Raw genomic sequence first — 21,171 nt, forward strand, 5'->3', positions numbered from 1 at the left:
TCAAATTCTTTTATGCTTACAGGTCTTTTATACTTCAATACAGCAATTTGGACGTTCTTAACATATTGGTGGGGGAAAAAAAGTATATTTTGATAAAACTATTAGATCCTCACCACATTTTTTCCCTCCTGTTTGACATAAATCTAATCAACAACTTTGTAACTGCTTAGAACCACCAAACATTCAATCAGGATTTTAAGCCTTGGCTTCCATCACATTATTACACTAAAAGCTCCATTTTCCAGACTAAACTTTCAAGAGATGGAAGGAAGAGAAGATGGAAGAAAGAAAGAAGGGAGGAAGAAAAATTGGAAGGACATAATTGACAAAGGGAGGAAGGAAAGGTAGATTCAAGAGAAGGAGGTATACAAGGAAGACAAGGACACATGGAAGAAAAAAAAAAGAAAGGAGAATTTTTAGACATTTCACAGAATAGAGCCTGAGGATAAAAATATTTTTTCATAATCTTATTTTTCTTCCCCACATTTATTTGACTCCTTTAAAATAATTCAATCTATCAGACTGTAAGAATCCTGTAGCACTTCAAATACCAGATTGATTATCTGACTTCCCAGACGTTTATTACCAAAAAACATCGTTCTCCATGAACCGTAGACTTAGTGGGTGATTAGAGTCTTAGACAAAAAGTTGCTACAGAACTGAGTGCTTTAGTACTTTTACCCAGCACCAGATACTCCCACTGGACACTAAAATATTATACTGACTTCCACTCAAATCACAATCTATTAACGCACTACCATTAAAGCCATAAATTCTGCAGTCAGCATAAAGAAAAGTAGTGGTATTTGCCATCTTTACTGTATTCCACCAGACTCAAATCTATTCTTCTTGACTAGTCGGCTGATCTGTGGCATTCTAGTGTTTTAACCAGTTCCATTGTTAAATAATCATATCTAAATATCTGCAGGAACAAACTGCTAAGTTTCAAAAGAACATCATAACGTGAGAAAGTGTGATCTTACATTGGCTTGTTTGGGATGTCAGAGGGATCGCTGCAGAAGGGCTCCTGGAACGTGGCTTCTGACATCTCCAGGTCCATCAGACTGCTGAGGATCTCGTCCCGACTAGGAGGGGACATGAGGGGCTTGAGGACATGGGCTCCACCTCCGGTGCCCCGCTGAAGCTGGCTTGCTCTCACATGTGACAGAGAACTGATTGAGTGAGGGGAGCTGCTCGGTGTGGTGGACGTAAGTCCGTCGATGCTCTCGTGAAGTTCGCTAGTAGGTGAGCCTTCCTGGTCGACGAACGACACCGAGCTTAGAGACAAAGGTATGACGGGGTCGAAGGCTGAGAAGAGGAACTCCTTTCTCTCACAGTGGAAGTCTTGAAAAGGGCTGAGGGTATGGGATTTATAGAAAGAAAGGTCCCATTCTCTTTGTCTTTCTGGCCTGTGCTTCTCAGATTGAAGCAGAGCAAGGTTTGTTGAGGGCTCTCCATTCCCAGACCTGTCAAAGAGTTCAGGGCTGGCAGGCCTGACTTTGCACACAGCAGAGTCTCTCTCGGTCTGGCTCTGAGAAAGACCTTCCAAGCCCTGCGCCTGAGCAGATGGAAGTTCATGGCAGATGTCACTGAGGAACTTGACAGGTAGGTTTTTATCAGTCAAAACAAACTGATTGCCGCTGTAGGGACTGGAGAACTCTGCTTGGTGAATAGTGTTTATATCGAAGGTGTAGTCCTGTGGGAGCTCTGGGGACAAGCTGTCCTCTATGAAGTTGCAGCTGGCGAGGCTCGGTGCAGAGGAGAAGAGAGGGCAGTCATCAGACATGCTGCCGTCCTGCTTCACTGATTGGTCTGGTTGAGTACTACTGGTCCTGCTTTTCCTGTTTCTGGGCTTCTTCTCCTTAGGAGCGGTAGACTTTGGGACCCGGGGTTTCCGAGGAGCAGTGGAAGGAGTTCTAATGGGCTTAGTGTGTTTAGCGGAGGGGTTTAGCAGCACTGCGGCCTGAGCTATGGCAGCGGCATGTCTGTCTGTTCCAACTACTTTTAGAGGAAGGGCCTGTCCCTGCTGCCTCTTCTGGAGGAGCTGCTTAAGGACAGCCAAGCCAGACGGGGTCTCAGTGAGAGCTGGTGTCTCTCCGTTTTTAGGAGCTGAAGGGAGACAACCTTTGTCTTTCTGGACATCATTACTTGTCTCTGCTGGAGGCTGAGGGGCAGTGCAATATTCTGGACAAGATTCTACCTTTATCATAGTGGTCTGACAACCCTGCTGCTTCATCTCAACAGATGCCAGCATGTTTTGGTTAACTTGCATGATTGAGGTCTCGCAGTCCTCAGCCTTTGGTTCAATAAAGCTAGCTGAGGTGGGCATCAATGTGTCTGAAGCCGAGGACCTGCTCTGACCGGTGATATCGGTGCCTAGCGGCTGCTGAAAGGAGGTGATGTCTTGAGAGGAACTCTCTGATGGAGCCAACCCGCCATCAGAGAAAAGCAGCTGGGAGTCTTCTTTGCATAAATCATCACTTTTAGGTTTGTCGGTTTTCTTTTTGCGGGACCTTCTAGGTCTTGGAGATATTGCAGAACTTTCAGTTGAATTGCTAGCTTTCTTTCTTTGCCTTGCAGCAGCAGCAGCACCTCTCCTTGCTTTCACCTGTTTGGGCTCTTGTACCTGTGAGGGCTTAGCAGCAGACATGTTTACTTTTCTTTTAGACTCTGTGGACTTCTTAGGTTTGGCTGTTCGACTTCTCCTTTGGCCTCTTTTAGTCACAGACTTTGTGCATGGATTTAGTGATGCAGAGCTAAGGCAAGGATCACTGAGTGGATTTATCAGCTGTTCTGTACTGTTTAGAAAAGGGTCACTTGGGGACCAACAACGCGGGGGCGTTGATTCTGTTGGGCTTGGGGATCTATCAGAAAGATAGCCCAGTTCTACCATGACATCAGTGTACTCTTTCTCAAAGTCATCTGCTAGCTCACAGTAACATGGCCGAGGGGGGGGCAGAGAGGGCAGAAGTGGGCCTCTCTGACAGCCTGTGCTCCTTTTCATCCTTTGCCCTCGTCTGACGAGAGGCTTTTTGGGAGAGATGTTGATCGTCTTCTTGCCTGTGTTGTTGACCCTGGCTTTTCGCTTGGGCGATTTTTTAGCTTTGGGCTCTTTGACGGGAAACCTGATGGCAGTGGACTCTGGCACTTTAGGCCAGAAGCTCTTGAGAGGAGCCAGTTTATTGTAATGTTCCACTTTATCTGCAGTTAACATGACCAGCTGTTCATCTGCATTCACTTTGGACATCTTCACCAACATGTTTTTCTGACCTTTGAACCTGTTGATTATGATGTACTTGATAATTACGGGAGGTTCTTTCTTGCGTCTTTTCTGGTATTTGGTCTCCTGGCCCCTGGGAAACTTGCTGGAGTTTTTAGAACGACTGGAACCTGGCTGGTCTTCATCAGTACCATCAAAGTTCTGCTTCCGTTTAGCCCTCAGTGTGTATTTACTCCCCGGCAGTGCTGATGATTTAGTACAGCTAACTTTTGCAGATACATCTGGGTCAAGGCTCAACCGATCCTCTGTTACATCTTTGACTTCTTCACAAAGAAAGAAAGTAATGGTGGTGTTGGAGACAACAGCCTCTGACACTGGTTCTATCTGCTCATCGACTGTCTTTTCCTCATTGTCCAACTCTTCATTTATAGCTGGCTCAACTTCTTCATTTGGCTCGTCTTCATTTACCTCAGCCTGTGGTTTTGGTTGATCCTCTGAAACTGGCCCCTCTGTGTCTGAAGTCTGGTTACAAGCAGGTGTTTCTGAACAGAGGCCAGTGCAAACTGGACTGTCAGAAATCGGGCTCTGAGCTGCTGCTGCTTTGTTCCTATGTCCTGCCATTCCTAACCTTTTTTTAGGAAGTTTCAGCTTCAGCTTGCAAGTCGGGGACAGCTCTGGCTTGCTGCAGGTGTCAGCTGGCTTTTTATTTACAGTCTTCTTTCTATTGAGACAGTTGGAGAGAATAACACTGGGGAAGAACTTGTAATGTGCCTCCTGCTGGGCCACAATAGTTCTCTCAGTTTTATTTTCCTGGTAGTCTTCATATCTAATTTTGAGCTCCCCAACATCTCCTTCCTCACTCTCCGGGGCCAGTTCTTCTTTGTGGTCGATGAACTCGCCCTCCTTCATGAGGGACGGTGTTGAGGTGAGGCTCCTCAGAATTGGGCTTTTTCTCTCCTTAGTGCTCAGCTCCAGCTCTGTCTTAGCAGAGCAGGCTCTGAGGTCTGAGTAACAAAGGGAGATGGTGCTGTGGTTCTGAAAGATGGATAAACGGTTAGTTTCTACAGTTTCAAGGCTGCTGTACCTTTTCCTATTTTTTGACACTTTTCCACTGCTAAAAGGGAAGGCTTCCAGATCAGCCTTCTCCACAGGTTTGGAGGTTTTCTTGTTATACGTGTACAATGGTCGAATGTCCTCCTTGTCCATGCAGATAGGAGGCACCTCAGTGTGATTGGCTATTTTGCGAGGAATTGGGTGCTTCACTGGCAGGATGTATGTGATTTCTTTATTAACCCTGAAACCTGCTGAACATTCATTGGAGCCGTCCGGGCTGTTTTTTAACTGAAAGGAGTTTTTGAGTTGTTCCTCCGTGTCCAGCCCACGGACTGGCCTGTGCTCAGGATGCTTGCACAGCAAGATCTTAGCTGACGATGGCGGCTCCAGGTGGACAGTCTCTCCAGTGCAGGGATTTGATTTCCCCAACAGCTTCTCTGTGACTGTAAGCGAAGACTGAGACATGGAGCCACTGTCTGTTAAAGAAGAATCTAGGAATAAAGAGAAAAGAAAGGGTAGGAATGGCAGGACATGAACAGCACAACAATGAAATGAAATGAAAGAAAATGGTTTCATAAATACACTTTATTGCCAAAATCATTTGCTCACCTACCCTCACTCATAAGGACTTCAGTGACATCTCATTCTTAATCTATAGAGGCCCATAAAATGGCGCTCCATCCTTTGAGGCTACAACCAATTTAGAAATGTGCCAACGCTGCAACACGTAACTTTTATAAAAATATTTGTTTCAGACATTTGTTAAATTATAGCACTGTCACATGACATGATACAGTGGGGGAAATTAAAGTTCCTCCTCCATGTTGTCCTATTGCCATCTGCACAAATACGCCGCTCAATCGGAAACAATCAACCAGAGTCAGGAGGAGGTTCTTAGTGCTGACATTCACCCTCTTGTATGCACTCAATCTCTTTTTGCTATGTTGGAACAAGAAGAAATCATCCCGAAACATAAAACAGACCCTAATGTCTCTGTATGTCGAAGAATTAGGAGTTCCTCTCATTGACCCAAAGGAGCAGAGCCACACTCCTGAGAAAAAAAACCTCACACCATAAATTCCCATTCCAGACTTTACACTTGACACAAGAGGAAATAACTGCTTTCATCAGCATATAGGGGTAGGCAGATGAGGAGCAGCAGCTTCTGAAAATGTTGAGTGTCCTGCTTAAAACTTTTTAAGATTTTTGACTGCTTAAAATGAACATAAATAAGTAAAATACTGTTCTTTAACAACAAAATGTTGAATTAGCATCAGAATAACTCAGTCTGTCTCTCATCATCATGTAGTTGACTCTAAACTCAGCTGAGAGAGTTTAAGTTAATGCTTTACTCACAGCTGATTACATTCCACTGAATCATGAATCTCATTTCTGACTTCTTTACCACTCTCAGTCTTTTAATGTCTTGAAGTTGTCAATAAATGATTAATTAATCTGTGTTTAACTCCTATTTTCCAGCTGCTGGTGCAGATGAAGATTGTGAAGCATTCACAAGCCCTGCTTATAAAAAACATTAATAATCTAATGTTCTGATATTAGAGCATATGCATGCAAGAATACAGCTATACATTTTCTCTATGCAGTAAGATTGACGGATAAGATCGGCTTCACATTCAAGTATCGCAGATCTCCCAAATTTAAGCTGAATTATCGGCCACCGCCTTGTGGCCAAGTTGCTTTTATTCCCTTTTGCTTCAATTTCATAACACCCGAAAACAGTTCACAAGGACATTTTCATCACGAAATTCCTCAACGGAATGTAATATAATATAATGTCACAGTTTCCTGTCTGACTTCACTGATCTGAGAGCAAGCAATCCTTTCCCAAATGTCTGCAGAAGCAGTCTGCTTCCCTAGGTGCTGGATTTTAGACACCTGTGAACGTGGAAGTGATTGGAACTTCCAATTATTTGGAAGGATAAACAAATACTTTTGGTGACACTAGCGTATGCCGGCACTGAGCAGAAAATGCCTCACCACTGCTTTCGTCTGCTGCCCCGTCCAGCTGTGGGATGGACAGATTAAGAAACAGAGAGTGAGTCCCACTCCACTCCATGTCTTCGTCAGAGGACTCCTGCTGCTCGTCGCTGAAGCCGTCCTCTGCCTCCCTGACCGCAGGCCTGTGCAAACAGCAACAACAGGACACAGCTTAGCCCTGCCTCTAACTGCAGTGGAACCAATAAAAGCGTCCAGGCGGGACTTGGATTATTATTTCCTCTCTGAGTTCCAGTTAAAAACTCGCCTCGGTGGGTTTGTTCTCCCAGGATGTTCGCTGTCCCACCGCTGTGACATTATCATACTAAGCTCCGCCTCTTCTTTTTCCAGCTCGGGTCCGGCTTCTTCTTCATCACTGTTGCAGTTGTAGGTTGATGCACCGGGGAGCGACTGAGGCTGAGAGCTGTGTATTAGTGGAGTCCTGTGGAAACCATCGTCTTCCAGGCCAGCCAGCAAATCAATGAGGGCGTGATCCTGGCTGCTTTCTACAGAGACGAGAAGACGGACACGTCACACATAAATGTGCTGAACAACATTTTATTGGGGCCTGCCACAGAAATGCATAGGACGGCATTGAAATCCCTCCATGCAATGCATGGAGGGGACCTATTATTCTACACCTCAAAACAACTGTCGCTACCTTTCACTGTTAATGTGGCTCATACCGCTGAGCACCCACTCACAATATATATACTGTATATCAAAACATGCGGCTGGATATTGGCATACGGGCTATTACTTCTGTTGGTATTTTGAGTAACCAAAATGCCAACAAAATTAAGTTTTTTGTAATTAGAGAAAAACGAGTCAAATTCAAATCAACTGACATCGTTTTGTGTCAATCAGACTCAAAACAGAAATAGAATTTTGTCCACATTACACAATTTTTTGCCCCGATTTTCCCCTTGTGTGTGTGGTGTGTTACGACTGATCGGGTCCAGTCAGTAGAACGTTGTGGCCGGTTTGATCTAAATCGGGCATAATTCAACATGTTGGATTGTCTTGGCCAGTTTATGACTGCAGCGTGTGTGGTTCTCCGTGACTGGAAGAGAGAACGCAACCTGCTGAATGTGACAGGTAGCCAATCAGAAAGCACGGATTCCCCTTGGGGAATCACAAACAGCTGACAAGACACAACCCAGAGACCAGTGGACATGGGAGATGATATGTGAAAACAACATGACTGTTTATCCAACATTTCATGAAAAGAATATCCGCAGAAATGACAAGGAGAGAAGTTGGAGCGAAATTGCTACTGCAGTTGATAAAGCTGGTAACTTTTCAGCGTTTTTTTCTGGTAACAAACTGCGACGAAGTATAAATAATATTGTTACTTTGAATATCTGTTTTGTACGGAAGAGGATTAGGGCCACCGAAAAAATAAAAAAAATAATTCTGACTTTAATGTCAGAATTCTTTTTTTTTTTTTCAGTGGCCCTAATCCTCTTCTGTAGTTTTATAATATATTTACCACCAATGACAAAAAAAAACTTTCACTTTTCTACTAAATTCACCAAACACAATTATTGTTAAGTAGAATAAGATTACAGTAGTATTTCAAAAGAGCAGAAGAAATCTTATGTTTTTTGAACAACAATATTTGTTGTTAATCTGTTGCTAGGAGATGAGCACATTTTCTGGTAACAAAGTGCCATGAATGTTTACTTTTGTAAAAGTAAAAATCATTAGGCAGTGCATTGACATTAGCACAAACATTAGCACTAGTGGGGGGCGGTGCACTGCCCACATCAGCAGTAGAATTTTCCTTAAAATAAGCTTTTAAGCAATTTTTTATTTATTAGCCATGTGTAGCACACTGAATGGAGGAAGTCACTGTAAGACAACATGCTAGTGATACCTCACATGTCACTGGCAGCATTCAGGCTAACATTTGCATTTTGGCTAATTTTAGCTTAGACCCTAATTTTAGCATACTGAATGGAGTAAGTTCGTGTTACTCAACATGCTTGTGACTATTGAGTACATTGTAGCTTACTTTAGCATTGATGCTAATTTTTAGCCTCAGAACACTGGGTTCCAATCGACGGTCACACTTTGGCAAACCCCGTTTAAATTTCTTCAGAAATTTTCTAGCTTGGAATTGTGATACAAGGACACATTGAACTAATTGGTAAACATTGCAGAAAAAAATCTCATCGGTTAACCGCCTGCCATATACTGTATATCATTATGAGAAGTACAAACAAGAGGATGTGAGCTGTGACAATGGACCAATCTGAAAAAATCTGTTAGCAACACAACATAGCACTACTTCTAAAGCCTGCAGAGATCATCCACAACAGAAGGAATTTATAAACAGCTGTTTAATATCAAATGATCAGGCCAGCAGACTTTACCAGAAAGATGAGTAACGGGTTAGATGCTATACCTAATAGGGTGGAGTTGTTGGCCGTTTGTGAGAGTGGCAGAAACGTCTGGCTGTTTTCCAGAAGACTTAAGATGGCTTCTTCATCAATGACAGCTTCCTCTGGGACTTTTCCACTGCTCCTCACTGAGTCTGAACACAGGAACAGGTAGAAAAACACAGAAACCGCCCAACTTCAATCAGCATAGGTGAAGCAAACCAAAACTGAACTGAAATGAGTCGAAGGAAGACATCTTTGAAGGTTTGTGTTTATTGTAGAGCAATGATCTGAGAAGAGCTTGATTTATGTTTGCAATAGGAAGCTATGTACATGCAGCTGTATGTTGCTCTGTGATGGGTTCCTGCCTCACCTGGCTGGGAGTCTCTGTGCGTCTCCACGGCGTTAGCAGCTGTACACGGCACCCTGTCAGGGGTCAGGAGGTCAGGATGCAGAGTGAGTTCAGCTGACAAACTCTCCTGTTCATCATCCACAAACAAATCTTGGGTCCTGAACAAAAAAAAAAAAAAAAAAAAAAATCAAATAATTGAAGCTCAGCTAGGACAACAACAGGTCAATACAGAAGCTTCAGTTCTATAGACGCAGCAATCAGGCTTTCATCTGACCAATACAGAGTTCCGGCTTGACACTTCTCACCTGAATATAGCTATTTTGATAACTTTAAATTTTTCTTTCCAAGGAACTGAATCCATAAAAAAGAAACATGTGCTGCACATTCTTTGATAGATGTTTTCTCCAAACTAAGAGTGAGATCAAAGTTAAATCAATACAAGTATGCAGATAAAGTCATAATAAATATGTGATCTCTGTTGCATCATACCTTCAAAGGTGATCCATTTCAGGCCTCCTGTTGCCATGTTTTATTACGAGTCTTAATCAGGGGAAGTGCTGTTTAAAGTGGGAGGGCTGCACGGCTCTGAGGAGTTTCTGTTGTCCGATGGAGTGTGTGTGCATATGAGTGGGCGACGCTACGTTGTTAAGAGTGTGCATGCAGACGAGGGGAATATGAATGGAAACCGGGCAGGCGGCCAACTGGGCTTTTGTATCTGTCCAGATTGCTCTCAGATACAAGCTGCCAAAAGTGCTCCTTTACCCATGCTGCTCTGCCCACCAACTCACCACTATGAGACTCGGAAGCACTGAAATGTAAACAAGGTGGGCAGCTGACACTCACAGGTAAAACACACTGCACAGATTTGTAGATGTGATGGGAAAAAAAGAATTTCCAGCTCCCGTTACCGTCTGCCGGTAGACTTTATTTATTTATTTTTTAAAAACTTGGTCATGTATTTGTGTAAATCATTCATTCTCATCGAAGTGCATAGAGGTCACACATAGGGTACCCCAAGGTTCAGTCCTGGGGCCTCTCTTATTCAGTATCTTCATGTTCCCACTAGTTCAGGTTGTAACAGGAAATAAAATTATTTATGATGACCATGCAGACGATACACAGCTCTACATTACGATGTCACCAGGTTACTCTGAACTGTCCAAGCACTGAACAGATGTTTAGAACAAATCAATGCATGAATGTGCCAAAACTTTCTCCAGCTGAACAGAAACAAAACTAAAGTTATTATCTTTGGACCTAAAGAGGAACAATCTAGAGTCAACGCACAGCTTCACTTATTACTGCTGGAAACTAGATGCCAGGTCTGAAATCTGGGTGTAATAATAAACTCTGACCTGAACATTCACAGCCACATAAAGACAGTTACAAAATCGGCCTTTTACCACCTGAAGAACATTTCATGGATTAAAGGACGAATGCAGTGACAGTCGCTTGTCCTCATCCAGCCCAGCGACCGGAGCAATTCATGCATGTGAAATTTTAAGCTCGTACGGTAGATGTGAACATTCAGGCTAGTGACGCGACTCGAGAAAGTTGACAAATGTTCAACTTTTGATACTGTAGCAGAAAACTTTCACATTTTGTCAGTGTGTAACATAACTCATTATGCGCTGCTGTGAACTAGATAACACTCCGTGGGAGAGAGGGTTCCAGGTCAGAATGGGTAGGAAGATTAAACTGTGCTATGTAATTTTCACGTGCTAAACTTTCAGATTGATTGTTGACAGCCCCAATTCTGACTTTAATCTCAGAAATTATAGTTCTGAGATCCCAGTCACTTTTTTCCAGTGACCCTAATTCTTGTCCAAGAAACATGATGAGTTTGGAAATGCTGGCAGTCTTTTGAGAATATAAGTGGTAAAGTATGTTGTTGATAATAATTGTTAAGGGGAAATTGGAATTGGCTAACAATGGCAGATTGTAGCTTCACCAAAAGCTCTCATTGGTTTGTTTCTAATAAAAAAAAAAAAAAAAGGTATCTTATGTAAGTATGTCAATGACGCCTCCACACTAGTGTGAGGGATTTAGGCTGGCTGAGAGATTGTACCGCAGTCTGATTGTGATTCAGTGACTTTGTTATGAGGAGAAGGCTCCAGAGAGTCGGCGTGCATGTGCCAGAGTCTGTCTCTTAATTAGTCTGGTACTTAATGACTTTAGAGGCAACGGGGGAGGGACCCTGGCAGGCGTCTGGAGATTACTGCAGTGATTAACACATTTTACCAAGACACACTCCTCTCCCCTCCAGCACAGGTTGGGAGAGAGGGAACTCAAATGACATGTAGGAATTTTAGAAAATGTTCAAATTCAACTCAGAAAATGTCAAAGACAAGGAAAGAAACTACACTGGTTTCAGTGTCTGTCTAAAGGAAATCACCATTCACTCACTTTTTTCCTTTGTGAAAAACTTCAAGACAAGAAAAGGATGGATTTCTTACTGCATGATGGAGTAAAACTGCTACAAGTGTACCAATAAATTGATACATATAAAGTTATTCATATTGTTTTTAGATATTTTCATATTAAAAATGGTATATTTTGTTAGTGTGCTGCTGTAACAAGGGAATTTCCCCAATGTGGGACAAATAAAGGATTATTCTAGTGTAATCAGCTCGGATTTCCTTAATTTTGGATATTAATTACTTATGAAATCCATTTTATCTACCTCTGCAATGGTGTGAAAATCCACCATTGCTCTGAAACAAAATTGGAATTGGCAAGTCAGGTGTTTTAAAGATCGTCCAGAAAACTGCAATCAGTGAACCCCTAAAAAATACCAGCATATATCGGCAAAATGTACAACATCAATTCATTGGTTTTATTTAAATTAGAAAAAACCCTACTGCTTCAAATACATTATGCATTCATAATTATAGTTACAATGTCCTCTGTTACTTTTAGTTTTTGTTTGACAAAGACTCAATCAATTATGTTTGTGAAACCCCATTTAGTTTAGAAGTAGCAGCTTAGTATAACAAAGTTGTATGGGCAAATTAATTAGTGTGTCTATTAGCTCTTGTACCAAGCCTGCACTCTGCTGCTTACCAGGCTGGTTTTGAAAGACCTGATGCCTAATTAAGACTGAGGAGAGCTTCTTTAGCTTCCCCACCAGGAATGTTTGTGTTTTCAGTGACAAAGGAATATTTACAATGGACCAAGTTTGCCTTTCTTGCAAGAATGAGAAAATACAGGGGCATTAAATCGTCCAGCTGACCAACAGTAGAGGAACAGGTGGGGAGGGGCCACACTGCACTACTCTATGCTCCACAAAGTCTCTGAAAAGTCTGTTCATGCCGGCGCTTTCCTTGATACGGTGGTCTCCCGCCTACTCCCGGTTCAGGATTCGCAGATTCTTCCATGGAACGGCGACTCCAAATTACAAGAAAATCTGCCTCTTTGTGGATTTTTTTTCTTTCATAAAGAAAATCTGAAATATTGAAAGGAAATGCAGTTTGGAATACTGAAAAACCTAAACGCAATGCTAGCTAGGGGTAAAGCAGCCATTCCACGAGACATTTCTTTTCCTTTACTTTCTGCGGTAGTGTGAGACTAAAACACTACTAAAGCATATTAAGGTATATTCGGTGTGTGCAGTAATAAAATAGGCAGCTATAAGACTTTGTTCAAGGGAGCTCAAGTACTTGTGGCTGTGGACCCTAACCTCTGAACACCAAGGGTCCACTTGTACTGGCATTTGACAAACTTATCAAATGGACAATAAACCCCTAATAAAATAAAATGTCTAGGTAAATAATACCAGTCCCAGGAGGAAACCACAAGATAACAGAGAGAGGAAGGTAACAGACTGCGTGAACATTATCAGCACGAGTGACTAACTAAGAGAGCGTGTTCCGCTTCCACTTCCTAACTTAAAACCCTATTCAGATGGGAGGCCCACCCCTGCGCTCCCTCTCTCTCCCCTCTGCTCATATTAGATATGAGAGGTTAGTGAATGGAAGCCATCTGGATCTGATAACGCAGCGTGTGCGGATGTAGGGCCAACTGTACTACAATTTATAACAGGAAATACTTGGAGGCTGTACATTGTAGAGGAAGGTGGGGCTTGGAGGTGACCTCAGCCACTTCATTTCACCCCCATTTTCTCCAACATCTGCTCTGACTTCACTTTCCCATCTCCAACCCTGCTCTGCACTCAGAGGAAAGTTGGCAGAACCGAAGGAAAGAAAGAGAGGAAGGACATGCAACAGCTTCATTGTAGTTTAAAACAAAAAACAAAAAAAAACTTAAGGACAAAAAGGTATTGTTTGATGTTTCGAGGGAATTTTTCATTGATTTAATTATTACAAGCACAAGATCTCAAAGTGGATTCCATCTGCTGCAGATCTCCTCAGGGAAAAGGAAACAAAGACCAAACTATTTATTTAGATAACAGAGTAAAAGAAAGTGCATGGGAGTTCGCCCAACCAGTCTACATGTGTTTTGTGGACTTGGAGAAGGCGTTTGACCGTGTCCCTCGGGGAGCCCTGTGGGGGGTTCTCCGGGAGTATGGGGTACCGGGCCCTTTGATACGGGCTGTCGGGTCCCTGTATGACCGGTGTCAGAGTCTGGTCCGCATTGCCGGCAGTAAGTCGGGCTCGTTTCCGGTGAGAGTTGGACTCTGCCAGGGCTGCCCTTTGTCATCGATTCTGTTCATCACTTTCATGGACAGAATTTCTAGGCGCAGCCAAGGTGTTGAGGGGATCCGATTTGGTGGCCTTAGGATCTCATCTCTGCTTTTTGCAGACGATGTGGTCCTACTGGCTTCATCGGGTCGTGATCTGCAGCTCTCGCTGGAATGGTTCGCAGCCGAGTGTGAAGCGGCCGGGATGGGGATCAGTGCCTCCAAATCCGAGGCCATGGTCTTGAGCCGGAAAAGGGTAGAGTGCCTTCTCCGGGTCAGGGGGGGTGTCCTGCCCCAAGTGGAGGAGTTCAAGTATCTCGGGATCTTGTTCACGAATGGGGGAAGAAGGGAGCGGGAGATCGACAGGCGGATTGGCGCAGCGTCTGCCGTCAAGCGGGCGCTGTACCGGTCCGTTGTGGTGAAGAGAGAGCTGAGCCAAAAAGTTAAGCTCTCGATTTACCGGTCGATCTACGTTCCCACCCTCATCTATGGTCATGAGCTTTGGGTCATGACCGAAAGAACGAGATCGCGGATACAAGCGGCTGAAATGGGTTTTCTCCGTAGGGTGGCTGGGCTCTCCCTTAGAGATAGGGTGAGAAGCTCAGTCATCCGGGAGGGACTCAGAGTAGAGCCGCTGCTCCTTCACATCGAGAGGAGCCAGTTGAGGTGGCTCGGGCATCTGGTCAGGATGCCTCCTGAACGCCTCCCTGGTGAGGTGTTCCGGGCACGTCCTACCGGGAGGAGGCCCCGGGGAAGACCCAGGACACGCTGGAGGGACCATGTCTCTCGGCTGGCCTGGGAACGCCTCGGGATTCCCCCGGAAGAGCTAGAAGAAGTGGCCGGGCAGAGGGAAATCTGGGCCTCCCTTCTGAAGCTGCTACCCCTGCGACCCGACCCCAGATAAGCGAAAAAGGATGGATAGATGAGTAAAAGAATGTGTGGAGGAACTTACACATCAAACTTGTTCTCCCTCAGAATCTCCTTCAGTCTGTTCATGAAGGTTTTTTCACTCTCTGTTGAAGTGACCGAGTCCCGATCTGCAATAGAGACAGACTTTTTTCAAAGAACAAACTTCTCTGCTGGAATTAAATCCTTTTGACTCTGAATAGTTAGAAACAAATAATTATGAACTTTGACAGTAGTTCTGTACAGCAGATCTTTCTAAGCTAAACAGTTTCTTTTCAAACTACAGTCCGTGGTAAAACCTGGTCAGTTGTATTTCTTCTCTGTATTGCTGATCAGAACTGAAACCTAAAAGCTTGGATGCTTGTCTGAAAACTAAAGATTTCATCACAGCAACAGAACAGCTTGTGGTTTATTTATCACCTGGTTTCCATGGCAGCTTCCTTTGTGGGCATGTTGGGGGGCAGAGGGGTTACTGAGTCTACCAAGTTTTTTATTTATGGTTACAAGGCAAGGCAGCTGACACGCATCACATGGTCTGCTCACAGAAAACACCCACATCTCCACAGAAGCCCTTCAGTTTGATAGGGAGGATCGTTCATTATAAGAATATTCCAGCCGCAATTTATCTAAACCACATGTAGCCGCTTCATTTATTTCTAAAGGACTAGATAAGGTTGGCACAAACTACACAGCCTCCGTCTGAGTGACGGTGCTTTTTGTTTCTGTAGAAGTGGCTGATTATTTGTAGTTCTTCTCCTCTTTTACTGAATGTACTACAAACATTTAAGTTTTTTTCTTTTGATTATATTTTCTGGTTATTTGAGGCCGAAACCTAAACCTGAATCAGAAATCAATCAACTATGAACCCCTAACTCTCTTCTTATTTAAAAAAAAAAAAAAAAGTCAACAAAAATGAACTACATCATTAAAAACTGTCAGGTGGATATCTTGTGTTTGATTAGGCCAAGGCACGAGCTTGATTTATTTTTATTTTATTTTAGCAATCCTGTTGTTGCCATGTTTGGGATAACTCAGTTTTGGTCCAGCTTCATCTTCCAGAGACTCACTTTAGATTCTAGAAGTAATTTGAGAGCAGAGGAGTTCATGGTGGACTCAACAAGGTCACAAGGTCACACCACCACCATGTTTGATAGCAGCCATAGGTGTTTATGTTGATTTACTGTCTTGAGCTTTTTGAGTCTGACCAAACATGCTCACTTTGGTATTCTGTAACTAAAACAGGGATATTTTAGTCCTGTTTTGTTCAGTTCCAATTTGGAAACTTCAAATGCGTTGCTGGAAAATGTTTTCTTCTGATTAGTCCACCGGTAGTTCAGGCTTTTTCTTATTGTTTTTCCAGGAACTTTACCATGCTAACTGCAGGCTGGACAGTGAGATGGGCTTCTCATTGTTTACAGGAACTTTAAGCATTGCACAGGTCATCTTGCTTGGATGTTCAATTAGTTTTTGCATTTGAAAGAAAAAAAGCATTAATGTGGTAGAATAGGGTGCTGTTGGTAATCTGAGGCTTGAATTTATCTGACTGAGACTTAGAGGTAGAGTACAGATCATTTTCAATAACATGTCCTGACGCATTAAACCAAAACATTGAAATTAAGTGTTTTCATAACTGGGTGAAAACCCAACTGGGAATCCTAAGCAATAGAAAATAAGCAAATGGTACAAAATGCGGAATAACACTGGAAAACTATATTTTAGCTCCCACTGCAGCGTTCCTCACCTTGTGAATCCGGCGCTTCTATCTGGGAGGTCTGGTTGTTCTCCCTCCTCCTCTGCTTCTCATCCTCCCAAATAGCCTGCAGTCCAGGGTTCCTGCCAATCTGATCTGGAGGAGGAGGCAAGGTTAAAAAACAAAGTCCTTATGCTTCTCATATTAAACATATTCCCTCCTCTACAGCTACCCTACAGGTTCTCCACACACAAAGTACAGATAGTGTAGCATAGTCCTGTTTAAAAGTAAAGAACACCTTGGAAAACCTGCGCTGTCTGGGATCCTTCTGTAAGATTCCAGCTTCGTCATCAAAACTTTCAGTAATTCAATTCAAAAAGTGTCTGCTATATAGATTAATCAAACAAAAAATTATATATTTCAGGTGTTTATATCTGTGAATTTTGATGATTATAGCTAAAGGTAATATCCTAAAATCCAGTTTTAGAATGCCAAAATTTCAAATTTTCTGAATATTAAAATTTAAAAACAAATAAATTTCATATAGGACCAATCAAACAAAGGATTTTTAAATCGGATAAAGAAAAAAATGTTGCAGTATGTTGGGATAATGATGCAATCAAACAGTTCAAATTTTTCTGTTTTGGGTTTTGTAGCAAACAAACACCCAGAAAAATCAGTCAAAAATATATCTTATTTCTGTGTAAAATGGAAATGTTTGGCATCTCAATGAGAGCAGGTGACCAGAAGGACAGTTTTCCTTTCCATTTCCTGGCAGATGAAGATGCAGGTCATTTAGAGAAAATCAGGACAAACAGTTGCATCTGTTCTGGAAGCACATAACAGCTGTTCTTTGTTTTGCTTAGTTCATCTGCTGACCCCAAACTCTCTCATCTCTGATCATTTCTTCATCACTGCTCCCCTGTGACTGAAGACTGAGGTCTGCTTCTCCATGCTCATGTTCAGGTCTGCTAACAGACTCTCTGTGTGGAGCCATAATCAGTGGTGTGAGCTGAGTGTGCTGCAGCTGCCTTTCACCTTTTGCTTTTCGCCATGTCAGCTGGTGTTGCAGAGAACACAGCAGATCAGACTGCACCTACTTTCAATATCAAGACGGTTCAGGATGTCCACGGCCACAGCATCCACCTCCAGCTCACAGGTGCTCTGCCTCTCAACGTCATCCAGGACTAATGAGCTGCAGACAGAGCAGAGTTAATAATGGAACTGATCCAGAGCAGAGTGATGTCTGTGACGGCGCAGCCTACGAGGGCAGAGCGTTCTCTTCCCAGTGGACAAAGGTGCCTGCGAGGCTGCTGTCGTTCAGCTTGGTGCTGCAGGGAATCTTCCAGGGACTGATGCTGGAGTGAGAGCTGGAGGACGGCTGGTCCCGGTCTGCAGGGCCCACTTCCAGAAACACACACAATCACATTGACTTGTTAGGAAATGACTCTGAGGGGTTTTATCAAGAGAGGCTATAATTCTTTCCCCTCTCCGGTTTGCTGTTTATTAGTCCACAGAAGAATTGATAAAAAAAAATATGTGACTGCATAATTTCCTTTATTTAAATGAGTAAAAAAATACAGAAAAATATATACAGCTCTGGAAAAAATTAAGAAACTACTTAAAATGATCAGTTTCTCTGATTTTACTTTTTATAGTTATGTGTTTGAGTAAAATGAACATTGTTCTTTCATTCTCTGAACTAATGACAACATGTCTCGGAAATTCCAAGCAAAAATTTTGTATTTATTTATTTGCAGAAAATGTGAAATGGTCAAACTAACACCAAAGATGCTGTGCTTTTAGACCTCAAATAATGCAAAGAAAATCAGTCCATATTCATTTAGAAACAACAACACTAATGTTTGAACTCAAGAAGAGTTCAGAAATCAATATTTGGTGGAATAACCAGGAGGTTTTCAGTGGGGCTCAGTGCAGCGGGCTCTTCATTTTGTTGCCATAGTGAATCTGGTTGTGCATTAAAGTCAAACATCTTCCCTCCCAGCCCAGAGCGACAGACATCTTCCTGATAGGCTCAGTAGTTAGTGAGTTTTCCTCTAATTCTACTTCTGTAATCTGGAACAATTCAGAAGGTCTGTAGAGTGTGACATGCAACGCACAAATTTCTGTGAGGACCTGAGGTAGTACAGCTGAAAATAGAACTGCGGTTGTGGCGCAACTTGGTTTTCAGATTGCTTCTGGTAATTTCAGGGTGAAAAAATAATGTCTGTTTAAGAACAAGGGTGTAAATACTTGTAGCGATGTGTGAGTACAGTGAACAATAGTTTTACCCAGACTTTTTTTAGTTCAATTAGACCGATGCTACTGTGTGACGTCTGCAGAGTAAAACAGTCTGAAACGTTTCGGGTTTTCAGGCTCTTATCAGGGAGACTTTCAGTTTTGAAGTTGTGTTCCGGAGTTCAGAACACATTAAAATTTTCATTCATCTTAAACTGACCTTTTGCAGCCAAGCCTTTAATCCCCTTCATCGTAGATTAACAACTTGCTTTTAAAGTTCAAATTTGAGGGAGGCTCAGGGGGGATAAGCAGGTGTGTCCAATATTTGGGTTTTTGTTGTCTTTGTTCCATAGGGCTTTAGAGTCCTCCATTGATTTCAAACGTATAGAAGTGGATCAATCATTAGAACCTCCTTTTATTAGAAGTCAGTCAAATGGGATTTTCTTAAATAAAAGTATGTCATTAAGTTCTGGTAAAGGACGTTACTTTCTGTAAACTTATTGGGGTTTAGGATGTGTTCAAACCTGATTGTCCAGTAAACTCCGTTTGGTTGGGAACCAAAGTTGCAACATTTGTTCCATTTCAGCTGCTCAGTTTCTCTATGTCAAAAAACTAAAACCTTTGAAAAACCTGTTCATCTCCTCGCCTGTGGGGGCGCTGCACCAAGAACCACTGAAGGAAATGACATGAAAACCACATATGAATGCGAACCGCATCAGAGTTCACTTCAAACGAACCGAGATCTAGGTGTGTAGGTGGACCAGAGTTCACCTTTTTGGTTCGTCTTAGTGTTTGGTAATGCATTCACGCCTCCCAAAACAAACCAGACTTTCTAGCCAAATGAACTGGAGTTTAATTAAAATGGACTAAATAGGGCTGGTGTGAAGGCAACCATAGCAACCAGGGTTGTTTCTCCCTGCTTCCTTCCCACTCCTGGAGCCACGGCCAAATCAGACAGAAGTAGTTAATCTACTCCAAAGACCTTGGTGGTTGTGGAGGAAAGACTGTGGATGGATCCTAAACTAAAGGTGGGGCTATATGGTGGGAATATGCAAAACATTGCTCACTGGCTGAATGTCCCCAGCATTTTATTTCAGTCATCTGTGCGTGTTGTGTATTTTTGTTTGCAAACAACATTTACCGGTGACCGATGCAGAGTATTAGTGTCCTAGGATTTGTATTCAAATTCATTAATAAAATCCTGCAACCTTAGTAGAAATATTTTATTAAAGGAAACGCAGACTTTTGCTTTCAGTGTCTCTATGGAGACACATAGAAAGACTGCATAGAAAAATCTCGCTTTTTAAGAGATTTTAACTGGTAAAATATTTTTTACTGTTTATGTTCTGAGTTGTAGGTTAAAGTTATCACAACTGCTCAGGATTGTTGATTTTTAACCAATTTAAATTTAAATGGAACAGCTATAAAGTCTGGGTAAACACTGAATAAAATTTTATATAAAGATGTAAATCTAAACTTGTGTCAGAAACTCCAGTTGGACAAGGCAGACATTGTGAGAAAACAGACAGATCCCTGCAGCTGAGCTTACCTTTCTTCTGGCTCCTGCGGAACTTCACTGTTGCCATGTTTATCAGGTTCATGCCATACAGGTTGTAGTCCATGAAGAGCTGCAGCAGGTAGGGAATGTGGCCCTCGTGAGGCTGGTAACTCTTATTCATCACCGCTCCACTTTGTAATAGCTCACACACTCTGGGAAAAAATTTTTTTTAAAAGAAGTTCAGTAAAAAGGATATGAAAAAAAGTAGACTGTGTTGATTTCAGCTCCTTCTAATAATGTAAAAAAACAAACGAGATGTTTTATTGAAATATTACTGTAAATCTTTGGACATGTTTTCTCTGCCATAAGAGTTAAAACTAAAGAAGACAATCGCAGCAGTCCGATCTAAATATATTTGAACACAAGTTAAATATGGAACCAAATAGAGATGATAGATGTTTCTGAACTGGTTGCTTGTGTCTTAGAACGCATTTTGATGCTGGTTTATTAAATACTATATTTATCACAGCTTCACAGACATCCAAATGTAAGCCAGAGTGAGCATTTACCAAGAGTTAATTGTGACAATGATGAACTGCCTAAACATATTTATGTCTGTCTAATTAAGTTTATGAATGACTTCGCCTTTAATTTTATTTAAAGGCGAAGGTAAAGATTATATGTGTGCTTGTTTTCTGTCCTGGTTTGTTGCCGATAATTAAATAATTATGTCTTTTGTACTTTTTAAGTCTCCAGTGGACATTTAAAAAACATGTCAAAACTATTATATATCTGGCATTAAACATGGATCAGAGATGTACCAATTGATCAACCACAGATCATAATCGTCCAGTTTTCCCTTAGTCAGTGCTGATCTATAGGTGAGAGGTCAAATCCAGTGGAAAACACAGTGGAATTTAGAAATGAGGGTGTATCTGAATGAGAATTTATCCAATCGCTGGACGATATGGCTAAAACACTTATTGCAATATAAGCATTTCATATCAGTTGATAAAGATAATTATTGATTAGTCTTTTATTTTAAATATCTGAAATACTGCCAAACTGGTGGTGTGACTTTTTCTGTTTTATCCAGTTTTTACTCCATGCTGCTGTTTTTATTTTTGAAGCAGTTATGAGGCTCTGTGAAAGCGCTGCATAGATTACTGGTTACCTTGCAACAAGTTGTTGCTAAG

The 21,171-nt window shown here is 42.2% G+C and overlaps 1 protein-coding gene across 1 annotated transcript in view; it reads right to left on the minus strand.

The window, feature by feature from the left end:
- rev3l (REV3 like, DNA directed polymerase zeta catalytic subunit) overlaps nt 1-21,171 on the minus strand; it is a 64,309-nt gene that overhangs the window by 22,138 nt on the left and 21,000 nt on the right. The window contains exons 4-13 of the mRNA XM_032586095.1: nt 20,027-20,187; nt 17,505-17,643; nt 17,340-17,434; nt 16,291-16,395; nt 14,596-14,680; nt 9,026-9,162; nt 8,679-8,807; nt 6,537-6,774; nt 6,272-6,414; nt 984-4,764 (exon numbers count right to left, since the gene is read on the minus strand). Of these exons, the coding sequence (XP_032441986.1) occupies nt 984-4,764; nt 6,272-6,414; nt 6,537-6,774; nt 8,679-8,807; nt 9,026-9,162; nt 14,596-14,680; nt 16,291-16,395; nt 17,340-17,434; nt 17,505-17,643; nt 20,027-20,187 (5,013 nt within the window). The remainder of the gene's footprint in view (nt 1-983; nt 4,765-6,271; nt 6,415-6,536; nt 6,775-8,678; nt 8,808-9,025; nt 9,163-14,595; nt 14,681-16,290; nt 16,396-17,339; nt 17,435-17,504; nt 17,644-20,026; nt 20,188-21,171) is intronic.

Source organism: Xiphophorus hellerii, chromosome 15, assembly GCF_003331165.1.
Source record: "Xiphophorus hellerii strain 12219 chromosome 15, Xiphophorus_hellerii-4.1, whole genome shotgun sequence".
In the NCBI taxonomy this organism is placed as follows: domain Eukaryota; kingdom Metazoa; phylum Chordata; class Actinopteri; order Cyprinodontiformes; family Poeciliidae; genus Xiphophorus; species Xiphophorus hellerii.